Raw genomic sequence first — 27,776 nt, forward strand, 5'->3', positions numbered from 1 at the left:
TTCCTCAGGAGCTAAAAGGTCAACCAGCTCTATATTCTAGCGTTAGAGTTATAGTTAGATTTAGAGTTATTGTTAGATTCAGAGTTAGACCAGTTAGAGTTAGATTAAAGTTAGAGCAGTTAGAGTTAGAGGAGTTAGAGTTTTAGTTAGATTGAGAGTTATAATTAGATTAAAAGTTAGAGAAGTTTTTTAGTTAGATTTTGAGTTATAGTTAGATTTAGAGTTATAGTTAGTATTAAAGTTAGAGAAGTTAGAGTTTGAGTTAGATTTAAAGTTAGAGATTGAGTTTGATTTTTAGTTAAATTTTGAGTTATAGTTAGATTTAGAGTTATATATAGATTTAAAGTTAGAGGAGTGAGAGTTTTACTTAGATTTAAAGTTAGATGAGTTAAAGTTTGAGGTAAATTTAAAGTGAGAGGTTCTAGAGTTGTTCTTAGATTTATAGTTATTGTTAGATTTAAAGTTAGACGTGTTAGAATTTCAGTTAGATTTAAAGTTAGAGGAGTTTGAGTTTAGTTAGATTTAAAGTTAAATTAGTTAGATTTTCGCTATATTTGAAGTTAGAAGAGTTAGAGTTTAGTTAGATTTAAGTTAGAGGAGTTAGAGTTTAGTTAGATTTAAAGTTAGAAGAGTTGGATTTAAAGTTACAGGTGTTAAAGTTAGAGTTAAATTTAGAGGATTTCGAGTTAGATTTAAACTTAGATGAGTTAAAGTAAGATTTAAAGGTAGATGAGTTAGAGTTTTAATTCAATTAAATGTTAAAGGAGTTAAAGTTAGATTTAAAGCTAGATGAGTTAGAGTTTAGATAGATTTAAAGCTAAAGTGGTTGGGGTTACATTTAGAGGAGTTAGAGTTAGATTTAACGTTGGTGGAGTTAGAGTTAGAGGTTGATTTCTAGTAAGTGTTAGGGTTAGGGTTAGTGATTTAGTTAGAGACAAGGTTAATGTTATAGTTAGAGATATTGTTTAATGTTAGTGTTAATACAGTAAAAATGCAGAAGATTGGTGGGGTTGGTTGAGGAACGCTTGAACAGCTTGAAGTTGGCGTGGGCTTCACAGGATCTCTGCACGCTTATGAAAGTAGAAGACCGGCTACTTGTCTGCTGTCATTTGGCCACAAAGCTGCAGATTTGCGAGTGATACAAGTTGTTTTGGGAAGCCACAGTACGTGGGCCGAAGTGGTTAAAGCCCACTCCCTGTTTTGCTAACTGAGCATGAGGCAGTTAACATTAATGCTTCAGGCTCCTTAAAAAAAAAAAAAAACATCCAAAAAAAACTGCATTTAGTGCAGGATCACATTAAGTCCACATATATAACTAATGCATCGACCATTATTATCTAATAATTATTACTAATGTTATTAAACTTATTATATTGTGAATGTCATATACATAAATATATTATTCGGTACGTTTTGTAACACATGTGGAGTTTTATGTACTTAACAAAAAATGAGCTGTCCACCACAGTCACCGGACCTGAACCCAATCCAGATTTGAGGTTTGGGGTGAGCTGGAGCACAGAGTGAAGAAGGCAAAGGGGCAACAAGTGCTAATAAACACCTCTGGGAACTCCTTCCTTCAAGACTGTTGGAAAACAGTTACCATTTCAGGTGGCCACCTCTTGAAGCTCATTGAGAGAATGATGCCAAGAGTGTGCAAAGCAGTAATCAGAGCAAAAGGCGGCTATTTTGAAGAAACTAGAATATATATATATATATATATATATATATATATATATATATATATATATATATATATATATATATATTTTTTTTTTTTTTTGTTTTTGTTAAGTACATAAAACTCCACATGTGTTCATTCATAGTTTTGATGCCTTCAGTGATAATCTACAATGTAAATAGTCATTAAAAAATAAAGAAAACGCATTGAAAAAGAGAAGGTGTGTCCAAACGTTTAGCCTGTACTGTACATCAAGATAAAATAAGATAGGCTGGAGTATTTCCGTGACAGCAGGTTGAGGTGTGTGAGGAGATGGGATGGAGCAAGAATGTGGACATTCAGGTGGACCCTGAGCAGAGGGTTGAGCTTCACTCTGATTAACATCTGCATAAACAAAAAGGGAGGGAATAGCATCTTTCACTGCTGGAAGCGTTTGTCCTGCCGACTCCTGGACGTCCCTCCTACGCCGGAATGTGAGGAACTCGGGCAGGTCGGACCGCGTCTTGCGCAATACGGCACTACATGAAAGGCCTCGTCCACCTGCCGGCGCGATTGGCAGCAGGGAGACAGGTGGCAGGCAGCCCAGGAACAGGGTAATACAGAAAATGAGAGAGAGAGAGAGATAGAGAGAGAGAAAATGAAATATATCAAAATGTGCAGTGAATTGCATGAGCTGCACTTAAGTTCCCATGCACAGAGACTGCTGACTGGTTTCAGGTGTGGCTGGAAACTGTGGTAAGCAGAACTGCATGTGCTGGTGAGCGTAAGTGTAATGGTACACATTTCAAAGACTAGTATTCATAAAGGTCATTAGTTTCTTTTTTTATTATATGTATATATATATATATATATATATATATATATATATATATATATATATATATATATATATATATATATATATATATATATATATATAAATATATATATATATATATATTATTTATTTTTTTTTTTTGCTATGGGTGAAGTTTAAATGTTGACATCTCGTTTTTTTTCCTCACTCATTTAAGACTACGTTTTAATTTTGTCTATTTAAAACCAACTAAAAACATAACTGATTCAATAACTGATGTTTGTTTGAACCTACGTGGTCTAAAATCAATCATTTCTCAGATTAACAGTAATAAATGAGTAGTAAATGTGTAATTAATGAGTTGTAAATGAACTGCAGCTGCACTGCTGCAAGATGTTTAGTCCATGGCTCCTCCCACTCCATTAGTTTGCTATATATCTGCAGATTAGAACTCCACTTATGACAGCATGGTGTCCTCGGGCTGGGAGGCTTTTAACGATGTTCGCTATGGGATTGCAGATATTTGGACGTATTTAGATGACTATGATCCTCATAGTTGTTAAGCAGCAGTTAGACTGTAGGGCCACCCTAGAGCTGTGCAATTACTCGACATTCAAACACAGCTCTGAGTAAATTTACCTCTTCAATCTTTCTTTTGGAGACAGAAATGTACATGGGTTAACCTCTCTAGGGTGGCACTACTGTCTAACCGCCTACTAATTTATCAAAAATCAGGAGATTATTGATCTCTATAAGCGATCTTAAGGAAAACTGTGTCTTTGCTATCGTAATGATGGGAAAAGTATGCCTTGTGCAGCTCGAAATGAAGAAAGCAAAAGGAATGTACTCTTAATAAATAGTGTGGGTTTTTGGCACAACATGAAATAAACCAATCAGCGTTTCACTTGATCTGACTTTGGTGCATTGCTTTTTTTTAATGGTGAAACTACCTGGATGTGTCCAACACTCCTCAGCAGAGAAAACTTAGTTCGATTTAGATTAAAAGTTTGAGAAGTTAGAGTGTAGTTAGATTTAAAGTTAAAGGGGTTAGAGTTAGATTTAGAGGAAAAATAAGGAATAAGGAAATTCTCCTAAATAGTCATGGATGGATAATCACATTGCTATTTTAATGGCGCGGCTACCTAGATATATCCAACGCTTCTCAATATAAGAAAACTGATCTTTTCATTCACATTTATTTATTCTGTTTATAGTGGATGAAAAAGTTGGGTTTGTGCACTGCTGCATGGGAATAACAACAAGTGACACGCCAGTGTTGCCAAGATAGCAATGAACGTCTGACTGTTGGCGTCTGTATAGGTTAAATTCATACAGCGGTTTACCTGTGTTTTCCATTACCGTGATAGTAAAACGTCAGAGCGTAGATGTATTCACAAGCACTGTTGCTATTTAAACAATGCAGGCGCAAGGCATGAAAATAGAATGTTGGCAGGGTGCAAGATAGCAATGAGCAAGGTGTAAAATAGGCCCCATACCTTCAAATTCATCAAAACCACAGCTCTCTATGATTAGCAGAGAGATTTCCCTGTGTGATGGTGGAGTAAACATCTCACACATTATTTAATGAGTTTCAGCTGCATCTCATTTACTACTGATTTGAGTTTCAGGTTCATTCTGTTTAAATTGAACTTTCAAAAACATGTTCTTTACCAAAAAAGAGTAAAAGTGAGCATTAAGAAAATCATAAAAATGACAAAAAAAAAGAGCAGCACAACAATACAGGTCATCATAATGTGGTCATATTAACAACTTACATTAACAACTTTACAAAAAATAATTTTCCAGTTTGTAAAATTTAAAGTTGTAAATGTCAAGTTGGTAAACGTTTCAGTGCTAAACTGTATCACAGCTTTTGGGGCGTCTAGTGGTTTCATAGTGACCAAGCAAAGCATGTTCTTGATTTATTTCGGAAGGAGCCAGGCTGTATAGGCTTTACAAAAAAAGGAAATAAAACTTGTATACTATTATATTTGATTATATTTTGTTCTACCCTAAAATGTGCAGGTAGCCAACATTTTTGATGCTCAATTTTAAATGTAGTGTAAACCACTAAAAATGAAAATGTGAGTTATTAGAACTTTTGACTAAAGTAAATTGTTAAATTAACTCATGAAACACTGTGTAATCAGATGCATTAGTAGTTATTTTAGGTGTTTTAGGGTTTTTTTAGCAGTAAGTCGAGCTCAGAAGATATTTTTTAGCTTATGTTTGAAAACTGAAAACATTTTAGGATGGTTTGATGGACACATTCTCAAGGCTGGGCAAGCTTCTGCTGACGAACTACAATTGATAGGCATTTACTTGAAGCGAAATGTCATCTCCATCTCATGATTTCCTGTTTTCAAACCCGAATGGATGCGGTTAAGTGGGCTTTTTAATGCAACACTTGAGGTATTTGCATGTCAAGAATAGATGCTGAGACAGGGATTTTTTGACAGTCATCCAACATCTGCTTCTGAACGTTTTCTTGGATGGCACATACTGTAAATCTGACTGCAAGCTTATGTCTTAGGTCTTTTCTCTTCAGCTCATGATGCATATTATAGTGTTTTCCCGTATAAACTCGTCCAAAAGAGATTTTTACTCTTTTTTTTTTTTCGTGTCTGTCCACTTCCTTCTAAACTGCTTTCAGCCTGCAGGTGCTGTCCCAGTTCACTGGACCAAACCGCAGGGTTTCTTTTTATTTCCATTCTGCGGTCACATCTAGCTATAGACGGAATCTCCTCTGAGGTGTCGGCATCGTTCAGCCATGTTCCACTTACTGTAAGGATCAAATTGTGCAAAAGCGACGCTCGTGAAAAACGTCTCATCTCTAGAAATATTGAAACCGTGACAAAATCAGACACCACTATCTTTACTATCTCTTACTCATACTCAACTCAGTTTCCAATACACTGACCCAATGGCATATAAATACCCCGAAGCTACTGACTGAGTGGTCTGCCCCAGATTGACTAATTTTATAATTTTACACACATTAATGAGACAAGTGCTATGAGTCAGTCAGAGGATCTGTCCTATTTGTTTTTGTGTTTGAAAGGCTGTTCTCTCTTTCTGTCATCAGCTAAAGAGGCGCTGACAATTGAACAATAATGAACTGATGCTTTAATGAGCATCATTCTGATAAAACAAACTAATCCTGCTGATAAAACTGGCTTTATGATGGTTTAGACCACAATAATTTACTGTGGTGACGGACTTTGTTCTTTGGATACAATCCGGGTTAGCACCCAAACATCCCTTTCAGACAGCTTCCTCTTACAGCGTCCACAGTTAATCCTGCTGGATGTGGTTGGTCCTACTTGGTGGTACGCTGACATTACCCTGGATACCGTGGCTCTTGATGCATCATCTTGCTGTCTTGGTCACAGATGCTCCAGCAAGATGTGCTCCAACAATTTGTCCTCTTTTGAACTCTGGTATGTCACCCATAATGTTGTGTGCATTGCAAAATTTTGAGCAGAACTGTGCTCTTACCCTGCTAATTGAACCTTCACACTCTGCTCTTACTGGTACAATGTGCAATTAATGAAGATTGGCCACCAGACTGCTCCAATTAAGCTATGAAACCTCCCACACTAAAATGACAGGTGTTTTTAGTTTCATTGTCCAACCCCTGTATATATATATATATATATATATATATATATATATATATATATATATATATATATATATATATATATATATATATATATATATAGTATAACTTAGAGATTACATAATGGGTCTTTGATCACTGCTATAGAGGAATAACCAGGTACACTACTAGTTAAACATTTGGACCCACCCTTAAGAGGTTTTTTTACCAAACTAAAAACCTCTGGAATACAATCAAGAGAACTGAAGTGGTTTATGTTATGTTATATTGTGGAGGTTTTCAATTTTTTTATCTTTTATTTTTTCCAGAGCTATATTTTCCACAATAAATATTGCATGTAGATGCTGATATAAAGAATATTTTTCCTGTCTAAGAGATATATTTTGCTACCAGTGTTGACCAGATCTTTTGAGTCCTGGTTCCTCTCAATGAGCTTTTTTTTTACTTCTTCATTTATTTATTTTTTTATTTAAATATTTAATTGTCTGCCTGTAACAATCCCCATATCTATTTTGGAGCATTTCTATTAGTCCATTTCTCATGAACTGTAGATTCCTACTGATTCCTATTTGAAAAAGTGAAAACTGGAAAAAATAAAGATGCACGGTAATAGGAATGTGAAATATATAATGCTTTGCTTTCTTTTTTGCCTTTTTTCTCTCCGTTTTCCCAGCCAGTTTCTATTTTTCTCTTTCTCAAATCTACCATCGAGTTGTAGTACAGGTTTTAAAGCTGTAATCCTCCTTTTTAAAGCTGTTTTCTCACGCCGTTAGATGACGAGTCAGTACAGATTTGGCGAAACTGTGAAACTGCAAAAGGTCGCCGCTGCCGCGTCTGATCCACGTCTAAGATGTCTCACTTTCACTGTTTTGTGCGGCCCTTACTGAAACGCAGCGGGGCTGTTTTTATAATCCGCGCTCTTTACAGGTAACGGCTCGGGCTGTGCTTGTAACAGGTGATGTTTTTTTTTTTTTCGGCGCTCGTTCTCACGTGCCGTTGGGTTCGGATTTGCTGGTTGCGTATTTGTGTGAGTCAAAGTCTCTCCGCACTCTTTTCATGAATAATACTGAAAGTGCCTCACACCAGAGAGTTGACCACAGAGTGTCGAGCAGGTTTCAAATTGGAAAGAGTTTTGGGCTGACTCAACTGATCAGAGCGGGCCCTGCTGGTGGACGGGGCCGCGAGCGCGCTACGTGAATGAATGAAAGGCTGATATGAGTGTTGATGAACGACTAAACCAATCAGTGAATGGAGCTTGGATTGAATCGCTAGATCAACTTGTTCCCCTGTGTTACTGGAACACGGCTGATGGTGACGTGTGTTCCTGGATCCCCCGGGTCCACCTCCTCGTCCTGCTGCGCTGCTAGCCCACACTGGAAGACCAGCCAGCCTTGTTTGGGCTGCTGTTTGTCACTCACTGGAGTGTTTGTGTGTGTATGGAGGCTTTTTTTTTATTTTCGTTCCCGCCCTACACACACACACACACACACACACACACATACACACATACACACATTCACAAACATGCCATCACCCAGAGTCAGTGGAACTGAGACAATGATTCACCTCACACCTCACACCTGCCCTGAGTGAACAGAAAAAACTCCCTCTTTTCCTTTCTGATCTCAGCACACACACTTTCCAGCCACTACTACACAGCCTGTGTTTATGTGTGTGTGTGTGTGTGTGTGTGTGTGTGTGTGTAAGTGTGTGTATCATCGCCGTCCCATGAAAAACAAATATCTCAATTTTTGTGGATTTTTAGTGTGGGAGGTTTCATGGATAAATTGGAGCAGCCTGGTGGCCAATCTTCATTAATTGCACATTGCACCAGTAAGAGCAGTAAGAGTGTGAAGGTTCAATTTGCAGGGTAAGAGCACAGTTCTGCTCAAAATATTGCAATGCACACAACATTATGGGTGACATACCAGAGTTCAAAAGAGGACAAATTGTTGGTGCACGTCTTGCTGGCGCATCTGTGACCAAGACAGCAAGTCTTTGTGATGTATCAAGAGCCACGGTATCCAGGGTAATGTTAGCATACCACCAAGAAGGATCAACCACATCCAACAGGATTAACTGTGGACGCTGTAAGAGGAAGCTGTCTGAAAGGGATGTTCGGGTGCTAACCCGGATTGTATCCAAAAAAACATAAAACCAAGGCTGCTCAAATCACGGCAGAATTCAATGTGCACCTCAACTCTCCTGTTTCCACCAGAACTGTCCGTCACCACAATAAATTATTGTGCTCTAAAACCAGGTGTTCAAGTTTCATTGTCCAACTCCTGTACTTTAAACAGAAAAACACTTTCCTATACACTGAGCCGAAATTGCTTGATGAACGGACCAATAGAAATACTATAAAAAAATGACCCAAAAATTAATTCTGTCTACATTGACTTCCATTAAAAGTTTAGAAGTTTTTTTTTTCTTTCTCTCTACTATAAAGTAGCTCTTTTGGAGATACATGCTTTTTTTTTTTTATTGAACAGCGACGATATGCAGTACAGTACCAGTCAAAAGTTCAGATACACACCTCTCACACATTCTCATTCAATGCGTTTTCTGTGTTTTCTTCCATTTTATGTTTTTTTTTTTTTTTTTACAATTCAATTTAAATTTAATATTAAAAATGTGAGCACAGTTAGGGGACACATATGAAATTATGTAGTAACTCCAACAGTTCAAACAGATAGTGTTAGTCCTCCACCTGACACAATCAACTGGTCTAAACATGATGAACTGAGATGGCGATTTGAGGTGATTTAATTGGGATGAGCTGGAGCTTCACAGCAAAGTGAAGGAAAAGCAGTAACTATTGTTCAGCACCTCCAGGAACTCCTTCCTTCAAGACGCTGAGAAAACTATTCCAGGTGACTCTCCCTTGTGAAGACACAGAGATTAAAATCCAAAACCAAGAGTGTGCAGATCTGTCCTTAAAGCTAAATGTGCTACTTAGAAGAATCTAATGTGTTCCTGTATAGCTTTAATATAGCCTTCAATATTAAATATACAAGGTAAAAAACAATAATCATAATCATAAAAAGAAAGAAAACAATGCATTGAATGAGAAAATTTGTGCCCAAACTTTTGACTGGTACTGGTATGTGTGTATATATGTATATATGTGCTGGTACTGTATCTATTACGTACATAGCCCTACTGTACTGTTGTGGGCCAGACGATGAGTATTTGTGTGTATTGTGGGTGATCACATCTATGCTGTATGTTTGTGTATATGTGTTTCACTATGTGTGAGTGTATATAGGCTGCACATCACTGTGGGTTACTGTGGGTCTGTGTTTGTGTGTACGCTCTGTCTGTGACTCAGAATATAGCCTTTTATGCAGACTGTGTATGCGTATGGAACAGTTTATGACATAAAGGTGAAACTCATGTATTATATAGATGTATTTCACACAGAGTGATCTATTTTAAGTGTTTTTTTTTATTATTTTATTTTATTGTTGATGATTCATTATGGCTTACAACCAATGAAATCCAAAGAAAATTGGAAAATTATATTATATTGAAGACCAATTGGTACTTTTGGCAGTGTGGGCAGTGTGCCAACTCCTGCTGGAAAATGAAATCCACATCTCCATAAAAGTTGTCACCTGCAGAGGGAAGCATGAAGTGCTGTAAGATTTTATGGGAAAACAAAACTGCACTGACTTTTTTTGGACTTGATAAAATAAAACACAGTGGACCAACACCAGCAGATGACATGACTCTCCAAACCATCACTGATTGGTGGAAACTTCACACTAGACCTCAAGCAGCTCTTCTTCCAGACTCTGGTCCTTTGATTTCCGAATGAAATGCAAAATTTACTGATGGTCAATGATGGTTTTAGCTCCCAAAAATCCCTAAAATTGAGTACTTTAAATACATTGTGGAACAGATATGGGACATTTGTATGGCCCCACATTCTGACTTGGTTCAAAAACACAAAGCACATTTACGAAGTGAGTGTTTTCCTTCCACAGCACTGATTTTCCTGCCAATTACTTCATGCCGGGGTGTGTGACAGCTCAGACAGTACTAGAATACGTCTACGTGTACTTCTTAAGCCCAGCATGCGGAGGAAGCTGCTCTTGTATTTAGTGTGCAGTGTTTTGTTTCTGTGTGGGATTATTCCACCCCAGGCTCACTCATTTTTCTTTTTTTTTTTCTTTTTCTGCTGAGGCCATCTATCACTGGATTGCATCATTGTGAGAACGTGCCCACTCTCTTGGTTACTCACCGAAAGATCGAAACTCTAATAGTGCGTACAGTCTGAATGACTGGCGTCGCCTCCTTACTAATAGATGTAATTCTTTCCTTTGATGTTCTTCTTTTTTAGTGGGTAAACCGCACAAGTGTAACTACTGTGGACGGAGCTACAAACAGCGCACGTCATTGGAGGAGCACAAAGAGAGGTGCCATCATTACTTGCAGAGCCTTGGCATGGACTCCGCCCCCAACCCAGGCCCATTTGCAGGTGAGTGGGTCATGAATTGTTCGGGATCCAGGCGGAGTATGAACCAGGATCAGTGACAACTTATCATTGATTCTTCTTTAGTAAATCGTAACCACTCATGTAGCATTTGTTGAGTTTCAAGCCAGTTCTGGCCAATCAGGAGAGACATAATTTTCATACACACAAATGAAATGAATGGGCCAAAAAGCAGACAAAATCAGCACAGATGTTCATGTCTCTGTTTAGTCATCCAAACATACAAATAGATAGATAGATATATTTTTCCATCTTTTTATTTCTTTCTTTTGATTATATATATATTTTCTTCCTATCTCTATCAGTCTTGCTTTTAAACTTCTTTTCTATTCCTTTTCCCCCCTGTTATCCCATCTTCCCCAATTATTCCCCTTTCTTCCTTCCCCCTTTATGTTCTAAAAATAAAATAAATAAAGGAGAGCCATCATTTTCATACAATGCACTTATATGTACATTACTGTACTCATCTATCTAATGTTTTGATATCTGGTTAAAATAAAACTGAAACAGAACATAAACCAGGTATCAAGCCTAATCGCAGACTTTCCATTTTCCTTTTAATGAAAATCTCCATTAAAAATGTTAAGTAGTCCAAGACTAGGCTTAACTCCTGTCTGGGGAAACTACTCCCTAAGTAATAATAATATTAATAGAATGTACTGCATTTATATACCACTGTTTATTTATTACATATACTGTAGATATGCAACTCAAAGTGCTTTACAATACAGTAGTTAAAGTATAACTAAACTACCTAGTTTTCGCTGGCAGCAGTATGGATATGTTTTCCATTGATACTTTTCCTTTTCCCAGGTGAGATCTGATCAGTGAAGCTTAAGTCAGGCTTAAGCAAGTCCAGACACTCCTAAACTAGTTTACATTCAATAAACCATGACAAGACAAGTTGATATAAATACACTGGAAAACAAACACTGTCACAGCCTTAATTCCTTTGGGAGTGGTGGGAAATAATAAGCCCAGCCAAGTCAACGGAAAGAAACCTGGATATGTGTTTTAAAATGCAAATTTTGCCCTTAGTCAATTTTGTCCAATAGACTATTATAGGGATTTCCGGCTTTGAAATTCTCACTTCGGAATTATTCTATCAATCAATATTTCAACTGGATAAAAAAAAAAAAATGAAACACTTTTGATTCTGTATTTTTAATTAGATCAAAGACTTTTGTATTGACTAAATTAAATTAAATTAACCAATAACCAAGAAACAGCTCTCAGCACTTTAATTATGTTTATCTAAAGTTTCAAAACAAAAATAAATAAAATACAATAGAAGAACAAGCCAGTCTAAAGCACTGCCACTATGATAGAGAAATTGTTGGTTCGAATCCCAGTCATGCAGCTTGCCATCAGCTGCCAGAGTCCTGAGAGAGCCCAAGTGGCCGCCTGGTGTTTTAGTTCTATTTGAGTAATGTTCGAATCCATATTATGTCAAGAACTACTCAACTAAGTAAAGAAAAAAACAAATACTTTAAGAAATGGAGGTCATTTCTTAGAACTTTGCAAACATTATGATGAAACTGGCTCTCATCAGTACTGCCCCAGGAAAGGAAGAGCGAGAGTTTCCTCTGTTGTACAGGATAAGTTCATCAGTGTTACCAGCCTCAGAAATGCCAAGTTAACAGCTCCCCAAATAAGAGCAGCTAAATGCTTCTTCACAGAGTGTTTTGGTTTGTTTGACAGTCTCAATGACTTTAGTATTTAATTACAATGTAGAAAACTGTATATCATCATTTATTGCGATGTAGCCTCAAAGTGTAGTCTCAAATCTGCATTAATACATTAATAAATAGATACTAATAGTAGTCCTGTTCTCTTCTATGGTCTGATTTGGTCTTCAGCAGGACCCGTGTCTGTCGTTTTTAAGTCCAGCTCTTTATCTGACCCACAGGAGAGGTTCCTAAAGAGCCGATGAGAGAGCCGCCGGGCGCCGTGCCGTTCGAGAGACCGCCGGTCATCGAGAGGCTGCAGGCCAGTGTGGCCAAGAGGAAGAGCACCACGCCTCAGAAGTTTGTGGGTGAGTAGAGCTGGAGATCAATGAAACATTTATACAAAAAAACGCAATACTTGACTTTCAAATGAAATCTGTTTAAAATTTCTATATGTGTAAGTCATTTTTTAGCATTTGTATGCTATGGTCTAGATCTGTGCTGTTTAGGAAACTCTTATTCAGTAGAATTTGACAAAAATATAAATAAAATATAAAGCATTAAACAAACCAAAAAACTTGCATTTATAGTAGGTGCACTTATCTGGGGTTCTATTAACTTGTGGTTTCTGAAGCTGGTAACTTTATTAAACTTTGCTAATCCTGTGCAATAGAGGAACCTCTTGGTCATCCTGATGGTCTTCACAATACTTTTAAAGTCTTTGACTTGTTTTTTTGCTTAGTTGAGTAGTTCTTGCTATAATATGGATTACAGCATTACTTAAATAGAGCTATTCACTGTATACGAACTCTACCTCTTTATGACTGATGCTCTCAAACACATTTAAAGAGCAAGAAATTTAAGTAATTAACCCTTGAGAACTTTTATTGAGATGCATTTTATGGATTTTATTTTTCAGCAGGACTTGGCACACTGCCTGCACTGACAAAAGAGTACCAATTGGAGTTATAAAATATTCTATTATAATTGTGTGAGATATTGTTTTAGGGTTTTTCATTGGCTGTAAGCAATGTTTCAATGATATTCTATTTTTTATATGCACTAGTATCTATTACTTCTCTTATTACTTATCTATTACTTATTACTCTTACATAACCCTATATAGAGAGAAATCTTTAGTAAATGTAATAGTTTTTGGCTGGTTCAGTGGTTCTATAGGTTGATGGAAACATTTTTTTTTGTTTTGTGTCGTTTTGTAGATATAATGTTTCTGGCTACAAAAATTTGGCCATTGATGTTTGTAACAGGATGTTTTGGGATTAGTATGGATTGATAGAAAATACAGCAAGAAATTAAATCAAATAAATAATAGCTTAATCTATTAACATGCCTTGACCCGTATACGGGCTACAGGTGTAGGTGATACAAAACCCTTTTTTTCTGCAATAAAATAAGTTATTTACATTCTGAAAACTTTGAGGAATTTAGAGATTTATACAGGACACTTGGAGAAGCTGCCTGTTTTTTTTTTATTATTATTTACTTCACTTAATAATTTCAGATCAGTAACAGAAATCAACCCAAAATCTGCTTCTTTGAAAATAGACGTTATAACTAGACAATCATAAAGGGTTGGAGGACATGGACTGGTTGATTTGTGTTCAGGATTTGTATTGATTTCAAAATGAAGTTCAGGAAAAAAGCTAGTTTTATTATTTTATTCATTATATTTTGACATTAGCAGACTTACTTCACTATTTTTCTATACTTTCAATTACAATTATGCTTTTCATTAACGTTCCTTATCAATCACGAAAGCTTTTTTTCGTCAGGCAGACAGTTGACAAAATTCCTGGCCTGTTACTGGGTTTAAAAAGCTGAACAGAAGCACAGCTATAAACTAAACTAAACACAAAGGCTGTCTTTAATGCAATGATTTGTAGCAAAAAAAAAAAAAAAAAATCTAAAAACAGGAAGGGTATGAAATGCGTTTGGCTGACTGTGTAGATCAGCAGAATGTGAGGAGAACGTGCCACAAAGTCATATAAACATGCAGCACCAAACAAAACCTAAACACATGAAGGTTAGGAGGTGGAGCGGGTGGTGAAGATGAAGCACAGCTGAGTTTAGATTCTGTCAGCAGTAACTGTAAGAAGTGAGACGTTTAATAGACTTCAAAAACATCATATATCACATCACCAGAGGTGGAAAGTGAGTAGATTTTATTAGTAATTTGTCACTTTTAAAGTCGTTTTTAAAATAGGTAATTTTACTTTAACTCAAGTTAATTTTGACCAAAGTTATTTACTTCACTACATTGGAAAACTCCTCATTACTGAGTAACAAATGAAATGCTGCGGGGGGGAAAAAAAACAAATTGTCTGAATAAAAAAAATAAAAAATTGAGTTTTGTTCTCCATGGCAGCGCAGCTGAACTTCTCCATGCAGTGTTCATTTTGGTTAGCAACAGAGACGCTGTGTGAATCAGCTGTGTAGCCTCGGGTCTGTGTGCGTGCGGCTCGGGAGAACCAGTGTTCTGTCGAGTTATGCTACCTATCAAAATGTGCTTCTTTGCGGCACTGCGCATGCGCCAACCAACATTCTTTTTTGTATGTTTTTCATGTTTTTCATGATAATTCCTTATGTATTTATTGGGAACATTAGACAACCTGCTTGGATGTAAAAAAAAAACATGTAAATATTAGTTAAAGCATAGCAATGGCAAGTTATATAATAATGAATTGTAAAACTATAAAAATACGGGAACTTTTTAACTTTTTAACAGTAATAAAAAATGGATCATAGACACCTATGCCTTTTGTACTTGATGTTTTATGCGGTGGTCTGAACAAATACTGCCTGACAGGTCCAAATTATTATTTGGAATAATAAACATTTATTAAAAAGATTTAATTTATGATTTGTTGCACTTTTTTTACATCAAATTTTTACTTAAAGTCAATTTTAAATTGAGTACTTTTTTACTTTTACTCGAGTATATTTTTAGACGGGTACTTTTACTTTTACTTGAGTACAATTTTAGACGGGTACTTTTACTTTTACTTGAGTAGAATTTAACCCTTTTGTGGTGTTCGGGTCTGTGGGACCCGTTTTCATTTTTCATCAAATGATACTAAAAAAATATTTTTTCTAACTCACACTCATTGGCATTGGCTCATTTTTTGTGAAAAACATAAATCAAAACACATTTTCGATAAACACACACTGTACACCCCCCCCCCCCCCACACACACACACACATTTACATTACATACAGTATGTTTGGCCAAGGGTTAATAAACATTGCTTCATTTGTAAATTTGAAACTAAACAAATTTTCTACTCATATCTTGAGTTTAATTCATTTTCTTTTACATTTTATTAAAAAACTAATAAAAAAAGAGTAGCACTTTTTGAAAGAAATGTAACATAAGAAAGGTAAAGGGCAAATATTAACCATGTAAGCTGTTTATATTGCTTGCAATTTAGGTGAAGCAAGCATGTGTAAAGCATTTTAATGTAAAATTGCTTAATTTTGCTGAATTAAATACAAGTAACAAAGTAAACGAGTAACAAAAATATGAACACCACACAAGGGTTAAGCAAAGTACTAAAGGTACTTTTACTTAATTACAATTTTTCAGTACTTTTTCCACCTCTGCACATCACGTTAATAAAGCTACGCCTTTCCTGCTGTATACATAACCCAAACGCACGCCGTGACCCCATTTAACCCCGTATCTAAACCCCTCCTGCAGGAAAACACACTCTCTCAATAACACACAGCGCCTGTGAGTAACAGCCCCACGGATGGAAATACTGCAGCCTTACTCAAAATGAGAAGCGATCGCTAAATATAACCACAAATATCGTGTTTCCTCTGACACAGCGATCGCAAGGGTTAAAAGAAATAGCCACAACAGGTGTGAGTGAGCACTTCCAAATAATTACCAATAGAAAACCTCTCTAATACACACTTGTAAAAACAAAGGGTTTCTTTCAGTATACTTTCAGTTTCAGACAGAAGCGTTTTTTTTTTTTTTACATTACCGGTACTTTTAACCCTTTAACAGGCCAGGATTTCTGTCAATTGTCTGCCTGAAATTACACCACTATATCTTGAGAATTGAGCGGTAACACTTTCTATCAAGGTCATCTCTATTATACTCTATAAACACATTCATAACATATTGTAATGCATTCATAATGCATTATAAACATGGCTACAAATATTGGTAACACTTTCTATGAATGTCATCTCTATAAGACTCTATAAACATATTCATAACACATTCTAATGCATTTATAAGGCATTATAAACATGGCTATACATACATTTATAAAACTCTATAATTCATCATAGCCATGTTTATTATGCATCATGAACTGTGATTATAATGCATTAATAGCTGTGTTTATAACATGTTGTACGTCAATACCAAGAAACTCAGTCCCAGCTTGTAGACCTGTATCATGACTAAAACAGCTTCCAACTCATAAACACACCCTCAGTTACCACTCATGCATTATACTTGTCTTGAATATAATACTAGTTATAGTCAATTATAATGTATTATAACAGGTCTTCTTTGCGCTCTAAGTAAAGTGACATACTTTTTCATTGCAGGACTGGATTATTATTGATAGATATACACTATTTTAACATGTATATCATAAGCATAGCTTATAATGTATTATAATCACAAGTCATAATGTTTAATAAACATGGCTATAGTGGGTTATGCATTTTTATAAATGTTTATAGCCATGTTTTTAATGCCTTATGAATGCATTATAATATATTATGAATGTAGTTATAGAGTCTAATAAAGATGACATTCATAGAAAGTGTTACCCAAATGTTTATAAAAACGCATAACCCATTATGCATGTGATCATAATATGTTATAAGCTGTGCTTATAATATATATGTTAAAACAGTATATATCTATCATTAATAATCTAGTCCCACAATGAAAGTCTGTCACTTTACTTGGAGTGCACAAATACCTGTTATAATACATTATAATGGACTTTAACTAATAATATATTTAAGAGCAATTTAATTAATGAGTGGTTAATCAATTTAAAAAGTTAAAGCATTATACAGGTTGGGTTTAAAAGTTAAAATCTTTTTTTAGTCATAATGCATAATTCTGCAAGCTGGGACTGAGTTTCTTGGTATTGACGTATAACATTATAGACAGCTGTTAATGCATTATGATCACAATTCATAAAGCATAATAAACATGGCTGTAATGAATTATACATTTATAAATCAATAAATATGTATAGCTATGTTTATAATGCCTCATGAATGCATTATAATGTGCTATGAGTATGTTTATAGAGTCTCATAGAAAGAGATTAGAGATTCATAGAAAGCTTCTTATAATATACTCCTTTATAAACCTTTTATAAACTCTTTATATTGGAGCCTTATTTTAAAGTGGTGCCAAATATTGTATCCAACAATGAGAATCTGTCACTTTACCCAGCCCACTCATTAGGACCCCTATTACTAGTGATGTGACGAGCATTCCGAGCAGCATCACAGAGCACTCAGAGGAAAGCGCAGCGACTCAGTTCCGATACATCAGCTCACAGACGCAGCCTTGTGCTGATGATCAACATCACCCTAGGAATAATAAGGGGAAAAAGACACATCTACCCACCCAGAGAGAGAAAACCCAATTGTACTCTCTCAGGGCTCTGGCAGCTGTGGGCAAGCTGCATGACCGGGATTCGAACCAGCGATCTCCCGATTATAGTAGCAGAGCTTTAGACTGCTGGACTACTTAATCGTCCTTGACCCCATGATTGCTAAAATGCTGATTGAAGTGCTGGTTAAAGTGTTCTTCAGATTAGTGGATCTTTTTTTTTTTACCCTAGCTAGTTCTATGTAGAAATGATTAAAATAGTTCTATTTGGTAGATGTAATATGATCATAAACATAAACGTGGATTGTACTGATCATTAGAAATGATTAACTCTAGTCAATGGGGATTGTCCATTGTCCATTCTGTGTACCATTCTAAACAATATACTATACTATTGACTAAAACACTGCATTACTAGGTCCTGTTATAAAATAAAAAGAAAAGTTACACACAGTGTGTATGTGTGTGTGTATATGTTTGTGTGTGCTGTTATTTGCCGTGCGGTTTCCAGATCCAAAACCCTGCAGTAAAGTGAAAGCGAGCGAGCCAAATTTGCTACAGGCTGGAGATGTTTTTTCCCCCCCCTGTGGTTTTTTCACACCTGTAACGCTGCCATAGCTTTAATCGAGTGACGCGCAACACCTCACCACATCCACGTTATGCAGGGGTTAAATTCTCTCACCCTGCTCTCCACATGGGGCTTTCCACCATTTATTCAAACAAAAATAAAATAACAGAGATGAATATTTTCGAAAAATGATCCAAACGCTGAAATTCTGATATTTGAGAATTTCCCTTTCTGCTAGAAACTGCACCCACATGAGGTTTGATTAATCAGAATCAGAACAGGGATGCCTTTATCTGTCAGTATGTGTCAAGTACCGGAATTAGTTTCGGCATGTTGGAAACTCATTCATTGCATTTACGCATTTATCATTAATATACATCTGTTTTCCAGCCTGTATTTGCACCATATGCACTATAAAGCTATAGACTGCTATAACTTACATAGCTGACATTTTGGTGATATTTGTTTTTCTTGCATCTTTTGGTAACACTTTACTTGTTGATGCTCAACTGACATTCAACTGCATGTCCATTAAATGTAACTTAGCCCTATGCTGAATGTAAATGATTCAAAATAGAACTTAAACCTACACCTAACCCTAAACTTAACCATTAATCAACCCTAAAATCTAACCCTACACCTAACCCTGACCTTAACCATTAATCACCCCTAAAATCTAACCCTACACCTTAAATCCAGTCAAGCCTAAAATCTAACCCTACACCTAACCATAACCCTAATTAACCCTACAATCTAACCCTACACTTAACCCTACACTTAACCATTAATCAACCCCAAAATCTAACCCTACACCTAAAATCCAGTCAAGCCTAAAATCTAACCCTACACCTTACCCTAACCCTAATTAACCCTAAAATCTAATCCTACACTTAACCCTACACTTAACCATTAATCAACCCCAAAATCTAACCCTACACCTAAAATCCAGTCAAGCCTAAAATCTAACCCTACACCTTACCCTAACCCTAATTAACCCTAAAATCTAACCCTACACTTAACCCTACACTTAACCATTAATCACCCCTAAAATCTAACCCTACACCTTACCCTAACCCTAATTAACCCTAAAATCTAACCCTACACTTAACCCTAACCTTAACCATTAATCAGCCCTAAAATCTAACCCTACTCCTTAAATCCATTCAAGCCTAAAATCTAACCCTACACCTTAACCTAACCCTAATTACCCCTAAAATCTAACCCTACACCTAACCTTACCCTAACCCTAATTAACCCTTAAATCTAACCCTACACGTAACCCTAACCTTAACCCTTAATCAACCCTAAATCTAACCCTACACCTAACCCTGACCTTAACCATTAATCAACCCTAAATCTAATTCTACACCTAACCCTAACCTTAACCCTTAATCAACCCTAAAATCTAACCCTACACCTAACCCTAACCTTAACCATTAATCAACCCTAAAATCTAACCCTACACCAGACTAATTGAGGTTGAAAATAGTTGTTATAAAGTAGATTTAGGATATTTGGATATTGGTGTAGATTTTCCCCACACAAAAAATTCAACCCTCAATAAATTTATTTGGGAGACATTTAAGCATTATTCTTATAGAAATAGGCAAAAAGGCATAAAAATACTTTTTTGAAAGAGGAAGTAAACAGCGTGCTTCCTGTGCTAATTTCTGCATGTCATTGTGTTTTGAAGGGGAGAAGATGATGCGCTTCTCCTACCCTGAGATGAACTACGACGTGAACCTGAAGGAGGCTGAGATGATGCAGGCGCATATCATGGACCAGGCGCTCAGTAACGCTATAACCTACCTGGGCGACAACATGCGACCTGTGGTGCATCACCCTCCGCTCACCATGGCCGAGGTCGTTCCGATGGTGAACCCACTGTTTCACCCCATGTACCCCATCGGCCCGCGACTTGACCGGCCTAGCAGCCGCGAAGCTCTCTCCATGCACCAGCCACCCCCACCCACGGAGTTCCCTCCCCCCACCAACGGCGCCATCTCTCTGGTGAGGCCCAAGAACCCCCAGGTGGTGCGTGAAGGCTCCCCCAGCAACACCAGCGGCCAGGATTCGGCTGATTCGGCCCGCAGCAGCCCTCAGGAGAAGCTGGTCAACAACAGGTTGGTTCGGGTCAGTCCGGGTCACTTCACGCCGCGAGACGACCCCCGGGGGGCCGATCCTGGACGTCAGGTGGGCCGGGACGGAGGGGTCCGCGTTTTTGGCCGCGAGGGGCAGGAGCTAAGGGCGTTCCAGTGCGAGCACTGCCGAGTGCTGTTCCTCGACCACGTCATGTACACCATCCACATGGGGTGCCACGGTTACAGGGACCCGCTGGAGTGCAACATCTGCGGCCACTGCAGCAAGGATCGCTACGAGTTCTCCTCGCACATCGTCCGCGGAGTGCACACCTTCCGTTAGAGGAGATCCGGACACTCCCCGCCCACCCGCGAGCGGATAGTGGTGGTCCAGGGTTGTGCCCCTGGGACGTCAGCAAACGGTGTGGAAACGTCTCAGGAGACGTGCCGGAAGGGAAGGCAGCTGTAAGCGTCATGTCGGCAGCATTTAGCAATTATATGAAGGTTTAGGTCCAACAGTGAACCCCTTAAAATCCAGGCTTATTGTTCAGTTATGAATCATAAACGGTGATTTCTTAGATTTTTCTAACTTTCTGCATAACCTTTGAGTGGACTCCAAAGTCTTTGAGTGGTTTGAATTGTTACGCTTTGTTAGAAACTGTTAAACATGGTGGTGGATGGAACTAATGGAACCGCTTAAAGCTACATCACAATCTAATGCCTAATCTAAGTCACTGGATTAGGCTAAGGCATATTTTTCTAACAAAATGTAATGTTTTAAAATCTGTTTAAGGCAAAGAGATACATTCAGGGTGTTAAAAGGCAAAATAGGCTGCAAAGATAAAAAAAAAAGGAAATTTCATATTGCAACGTTAACGTTGCATATTAAACTCAGGAGACACATGTCATATTGAGTAAAACATAGTATAAGGCAGTATAGGGGATATAGGATAGTATATAAAGTTAGGACAGAAAAATATTATAGTATAATATAATATAGTATAATAAATATTAAATAGCGTATAGTAGTAAAGAGAGAGAATATGGAAAACAGGATAGTATAGGGCAGTGTAGAGAGTATGGAGAATTCACTCTATGATAGTATAGGGTAGTACAGTGAGTATAGCATAGTAAAGGTTAAGTTTAGGGCACTTTAGAGCAAATGCAGTAGTGTAGGGTGAGATATGAAGTAAAGATTGGAGTATAGGACAGTATAGGGAGTATAGCATAGTATAGGACAGTATAGGGAGTACAGAGTAGAGGGAAAACATTTGTCTTAAACATATGTCAAGCAATAAGAATAAAATTAATGAAATAACGCTCCACAGGTGCTTATGACTTGATGCATCATCATTATGTAACATTGCAAAAAATATTAATTTGCAATATATTGCAAAAAAAAAATATGTATATATATATTTATTTGTAGAAATGCACAGAAACTTAGTGGATGGAAAACCTGCTACTGTGACCCCTGAAATTCTTTCACCATCATCACCACATTAAAAAAAATAAAATAAAATAAAATAAGCCGCTAACAGTTTCTCCACAGCGAACCGTTTCACTCCACTCTGCAGTTTGACTTTATCTACATCTCAACCCCTAAATTATGCACAGGTTTATAGAGAAATCTGGGGACTTCCCCTCTTTTTTTTTATTGTTACAACTTCATGATCTTCATCATCATTATAATTAATAGCGACTACTATGAATTTTCTTTTTTAGTAACTACAGTCAAACCAGCTCACGTAACATAACAAGTTTGCAGTGCAAGTCTGGAGTTTAAGGGGGTATTATATATATATATATATATGAACAAATAGATTTAAAGATATATAGATATATATTTTAATTAAAGTTTTGAAGGTCATATGTTTGGGTGAGGGTACACGAGAGTGTGTGTGTGTCTGTGTGTGCATGATGTGAATGATAAGTTTAATTATAAGGTTTTTTTTTTTTTTTTTTTTTTTTTTCTTTGCATAAAAACACACACACACACTCACTCTTTTATTATTATTTTTTTTTATTATTATTATTTTTTGTTCTCTCTACTGCAGCATTCAAACCAGAGCAGCTATATTTCCTGTAAAGTAAAAAAAAAATGAAGGTTTTCTTTTCTCTTTGTCTTATTCTTTTGTTCCCCCTAGCGAATAGTTTTAAGCGTCTGGCCATCATTCCTGTTGATTGGACTTATTGTACATTATTTGCAGGACTGGTGCAGTTTTCATGGATGACGCCACATGGATGAGTGTGTTCTCATCCATGTGATGTTGAATGGGGGACCATCAGGGGAATATGGACGAAAATGTTCAATCAGAAATGTGTAATCTTAAAAGCTTTATTTTGTTAATTTTCTTTGCTGCTGTGGTTTCTCAGTGCCTTGCCGATGTTCGGAATGATCGATAATGATGATTTAGCTGTACCGTGCAATCTGGACCGTGGTATAGGGGACTATGGCCATTGCACACAGTGTCCAGGACATGCAGTCGAAAGGGAATACAGTAAAGCTTAGCATTAGAAGTTTAAGATGTCTCTAAATCCAGATTTTCTTTATGTAAATGTGAGTATGTGCAGGTTCACACTCATACCCATGCTTGTGGTGCTTGTACTATCAGGGCTCCATGTGATGGCACTGTCTTGTAGCCATGAAACCACATTAAAAGGCAGCCAGGCAGCGATGGTACGCGAGGAGCTGATGACAATCTGGATAAAAACACTCCTACGGTTTGATGTAGGGCAGTTTTTTCTCTTCTTTTTTTTTTTTTTTTTTTGCAAATGGTTCACGCACAGTATGGAGGCTGAGCTTGTCGTGTGTCCTTCTAAAGCACCTCATGAAAGCAGCAGAACGTCTGCAGCATGCCTTTTACAAGCCTTTTTAGTTGTGTGTTTGTTTTTGTTTTTTGTTTTGCTTTTTGCTTTTTGCATCGGTAGCAGTCGCACGACGCCTACTTCGGCTGGTCCTATCAAACGTGCGTACAGTAGATATGATACGCGTGTGATATGCAGTGTAGCGCATCCTCCTAAACAGAAAGAAAACAAATTACAGCTTGCACTTTATTCTGATGCACTGGTTACATACAGCTCTGGAAAATATATATATATATATATATATATAAGAGGCCACTTAAAAATGATGAGTTTCTTTGATTTTACCAAATTGAAATTGAAAACCTTTGGAATATAATAAAGAGGAAGATGGATGATCACAAGCCATCAAACCAAACTGAACTGCTTGAATTTTTTGCATTAGGAGTCGAGGAATTAAAGCATCCAAAAGCAGTGTGTAAGACTGGTGGAGAAGGAAAACATGCCAAGATGCATGAAAACTGGAAAAAAAACAGGGTTATTTCACCAAATGTTGATTTCTGAACTCTTAAAACTTTATTTGCATTATTTGAGGTCTGAAAGCTGCTCTGCATCTTTTTTGCAATTTGAGCCATTTCTCATTTCCTGCAAATAAATGCTGTAAATGACAATATTTTTATTTGGAATTTGGTAGAAATGTTGGCAGTAGTTATAGAATAAGACAGCAATGTTCATTTTACTCAAAAATATACCTATAAATAGCAAAATCAGAGAAACTGATTCTGAAACTGAAGTGGTCTCTTAATTTTTTCCAGAGCTCTATATACAAACACTGGTTGATACAAAGCTCTGTATTAGCCTGATTGCTTTAAATCACAGTTACCTAATCAAATGCCTTTGTGGCTTGTCTCTTTTTTTTTTTGTCTTTGTGTATTGGCCTCAGGTTTGAATCGATGAATTAGTCATCATGACTCAAATAATGTCGCTGTCCAAAGAAAAACACGCATCTCAGTTTTACTGTTGAGTTTTACTTTTGACTACACAAGGGGTTCGTTACCATTTTAACTGTGCAAGCCCCTTTTAGTGTTTAACTTAACCCCACAACCCCCCTCAAGTGTTTATCACCAGTACCATGCGGCTTTTTAGGGACCGTAGCAAACATACTGAATATTATTTGTAATGTATTTCTCTAAGTAAGTTTCTCAAAATGTGAAATAGATAGATGTACTAAGTAAACAAAAAGATGAAAAAAGATATGTACATGTATTACAGTAGCAGTCAAAAGTGGGGACACACATATTTCATAATATTTGTTCTTTATTTGCATTATTTACTATGTTGTATTAATTGTATTGTATTAATATTAAAACTACAAACACATAGTTCAGCTTTCACAAACAAATAGCAGTTAACAAGAGCTCAGAACCTCCAGGAGCTGACTAAGAGAATCAGCCAAGAGTGGGAAAAGTTGGCACCAAAGCTAAAGGTGCTACTTTGAAGTATATATATATATATATATATATATATATATATATATATATATATATATATATATATATATATATATATATATATATATGGGGTTAGCATTTTTTTCTTAGTAAGATTTTTTTAAAATAAGCAATTAAACACTTTCAGAATGAGGAAATAAGCTTAAATCAAGCAAAAAATCCTTATTTTGTGCCTTAAATTTGTACACTAGAAGCAGTAGAACTTGACTAGTAACTTTTTGTGCTTATTTCATGTTTACATTACTTAAAAAAGGGTGAAAATGTTAAGTGAGTCTAAATAAGATCATATTCCTGGAAGAAGTAAAACAATCTTAAACTTATGATGCTTAGTGAGACAAAAATTAGTGATAAAATGATAAAAATGCTAAAAAGTACTTACCTTTTTTGAATAGCCCACCTACGTTCTCCCACAACTTTCAGTAATTTTGCCCAGCACAATTACAGTAATTGTGCTTTTTGCCTAGCACAATGGCCGTATCGGGGCATATTATTAGTTTTTATCATGTTTTACTACACCCAAAGTCAATTTTACACTGGAGTTCTCCTATAAATGAGAAGGGGTGTGTCCAAACTTTTGACTAAAAGTGTAAAATTCAACGTCGCTCTGTATTGATGGTAGACGTTTGAACACAGTAGTGTTGTGCCTCAATCCAGGTTCAATATAGTGAATTCAGTTGAGTAAAGGTATTATAATCCCACTTTATAATAAGTGTCTCTAATTACTGTGTAGTTACATGTTAACAATCATGTAATAACATGGTAACTACTGGTGATATATGCTTTGTTATTTGTAGTTGTTTACTACAGTTACAGTTCATAATATATAATTACACTTGAAAGCTGAATATTATTTTTTAGTATTTAAAAACAATCACAGCCCTAATTACATGTCACATAAAGCTGTTGGAGAAATATATTTACGTTTATACACAACTCATTCTCTACACACTCACACTATCATGTGAATATTAACATACACACACACATACTATGGCATATTAAACACATGTTGATGCTGGCAATTAATAAAAATAACCTGTTAAACTGTAGTAAATCTGTAACAATGCATACTCAACCTGTAGTTACACTGTTATTACATATTAATAATTTAATAAGTGTGATCAATATATTATAAAGTGGCTATAGCTTATTTTGTTTATCATCATTTGAACAGTATAGTATTTTCCCGTGATTACCCAGGAACTATGTCAGGACATCCTTTGGTGTCTCAACATCTAAAGTAAGAACCCTTCAATTACTTTATTTTAACACAGCAATTCAAATTTCATCTGAAATGGACCAATAGAAATGCTTCTACTAAAGTTTTTTTCCAAGTTTTTCTTTGGACAGCAACAATATGTAGTTTGTATAGAAAGTGTTACTGTTTTTTTTTTATTATTAAAATTCATATGTAACATTATCTCTCAAGGTTATCACATATAACATATAAAGTTATTTGAAGATTATTTAGAAAAATATAGATTTGCATTATTCTATAGTTCTGTGCAAAAGTCACAAAACAAGACACAAAACAAACATGCCGGTTGCGGTCATTATCACACACTGCACTGTCCACTGTGGGTGGTAGTGCCTATCCACAGTATACATGGAACTTCAGAAATCAACCATCTGGCACCTCCCATAATGAGCCATGTTACCTTGCCATGAGCACGCTGGCCAGTGTTCAACCTCTCTCACAAGATAACACCTCACAACTTATACAGGTATGGGTTTTCTCAAGCCATCAGTGTACATGCTACTGTCCCATGACTTGTTAGAGTAGCTTTACCCACTTTTGCACATCACTATAAAGATTTAAAGATTTATTTGATCAGAATCAAAAGTTTAATTTTCCTCCTCTTGATTTGAGCACACTGTCCTAATACCTTTTTTTTGGAAAGCTTTGTAGTGTAGCCTGATCGTTGCCTAGCTCCTTGCTATATAAATAAAAAGCTATAAAAAGCTTTGCACTTTTGCCCTTTTCCACTTTTACAGGCCTGTGTGTTGATCTCGCAGCTGTTTGGCCTTTTACTCTCCTTCTCGTCGTAGGTGAATATGGGTGAAAACTGTGAATTTCTCCTTTAAAGGTTACGAGGATAAAAGTCCTAGCACTGATTTGAAGATACATTCCTTTTTCGCGCGAAGCTGAATTGTTCGAATGTCCACTTTCAGACATTTTGTGTGCCTTTATCCAAAGTATTCGAAGTCAGTCATGAGCGTACACACTCACACTCATACTGGAGCATTTGAAAGTAACTGTTTTTATGTGTTTATTGTGTATTTTTTGTTCATTTTACCTGTGTTTTTACATACACTGTAGCTGTTCTTATTGATGGAAAGTGTAAAATGAGTTTGGAGGATGCTCCAATTGCAAAATTCCCAAATGCATGTCACAATGGATTCATTGGTTGTTTATTAATAGGGGTGTAATGGTACATATATGTATACAGGTCCAGATATGTGGTATAGAGGTCCAGATATGTACAAATATCACATGAAACCAAACAAAACCAATCATATCTGTGTATTTGATGGTTATTTTCTAGTAACACACCAGTAAAACAAATCCTATTTCCTTCATTCCATGCTCAGCTTTGCTCAAGACCAATCTAGCTTTATATAATTGGAGTCAGGGATTAGGCTTATTCTTGGATTACACAGTTTATTAAATGGAGATGTTCTATTGAAAGGTAAAAATTAAGGTGAAATGGTAAAATTAGCTAGCTACTGAGATGGAGTAGTAGCCATTTTTTATGTTTGTTATGAAGAAAAAAAGACGTAAAACATTGAAACTACGCCTACTTTCTGTAGGAGTAGAACTACACTGAAACTACACTTTTTTTTTCAAATTTTAAGGCAATAAATCTTATTTTATTCTCTGATAAGACATTTGTACCTCATTTTAAGTAATTTGAGCTCAAAATAAGCA

At 36.3% G+C, this 27,776-nt stretch overlaps 1 protein-coding gene across 1 annotated transcript in view; it reads left to right on the forward strand.

The window, feature by feature from the left end:
• Positions 1-27,575, forward strand: part of ikzf2 (IKAROS family zinc finger 2) — a 94,506-nt gene extending 66,931 nt beyond the window's left edge. The window contains exons 6-8 of the mRNA XM_007253251.4: positions 10,445-10,582; positions 12,507-12,632; positions 20,147-27,575. Coding sequence (XP_007253313.3) covers positions 10,445-10,582; positions 12,507-12,632; positions 20,147-20,874 — 992 coding nt within the window. The 3' untranslated portion in view covers positions 20,875-27,575. The remainder of the gene's footprint in view (positions 1-10,444; positions 10,583-12,506; positions 12,633-20,146) is intronic.
• Positions 27,576-27,776: the final 201 nt, after the last annotated feature.

This window comes from Astyanax mexicanus, chromosome 11 (assembly GCF_023375975.1).
Source record: "Astyanax mexicanus isolate ESR-SI-001 chromosome 11, AstMex3_surface, whole genome shotgun sequence".
Classification (NCBI taxonomy): Eukaryota; Metazoa; Chordata; class Actinopteri; order Characiformes; family Acestrorhamphidae; genus Astyanax; species Astyanax mexicanus.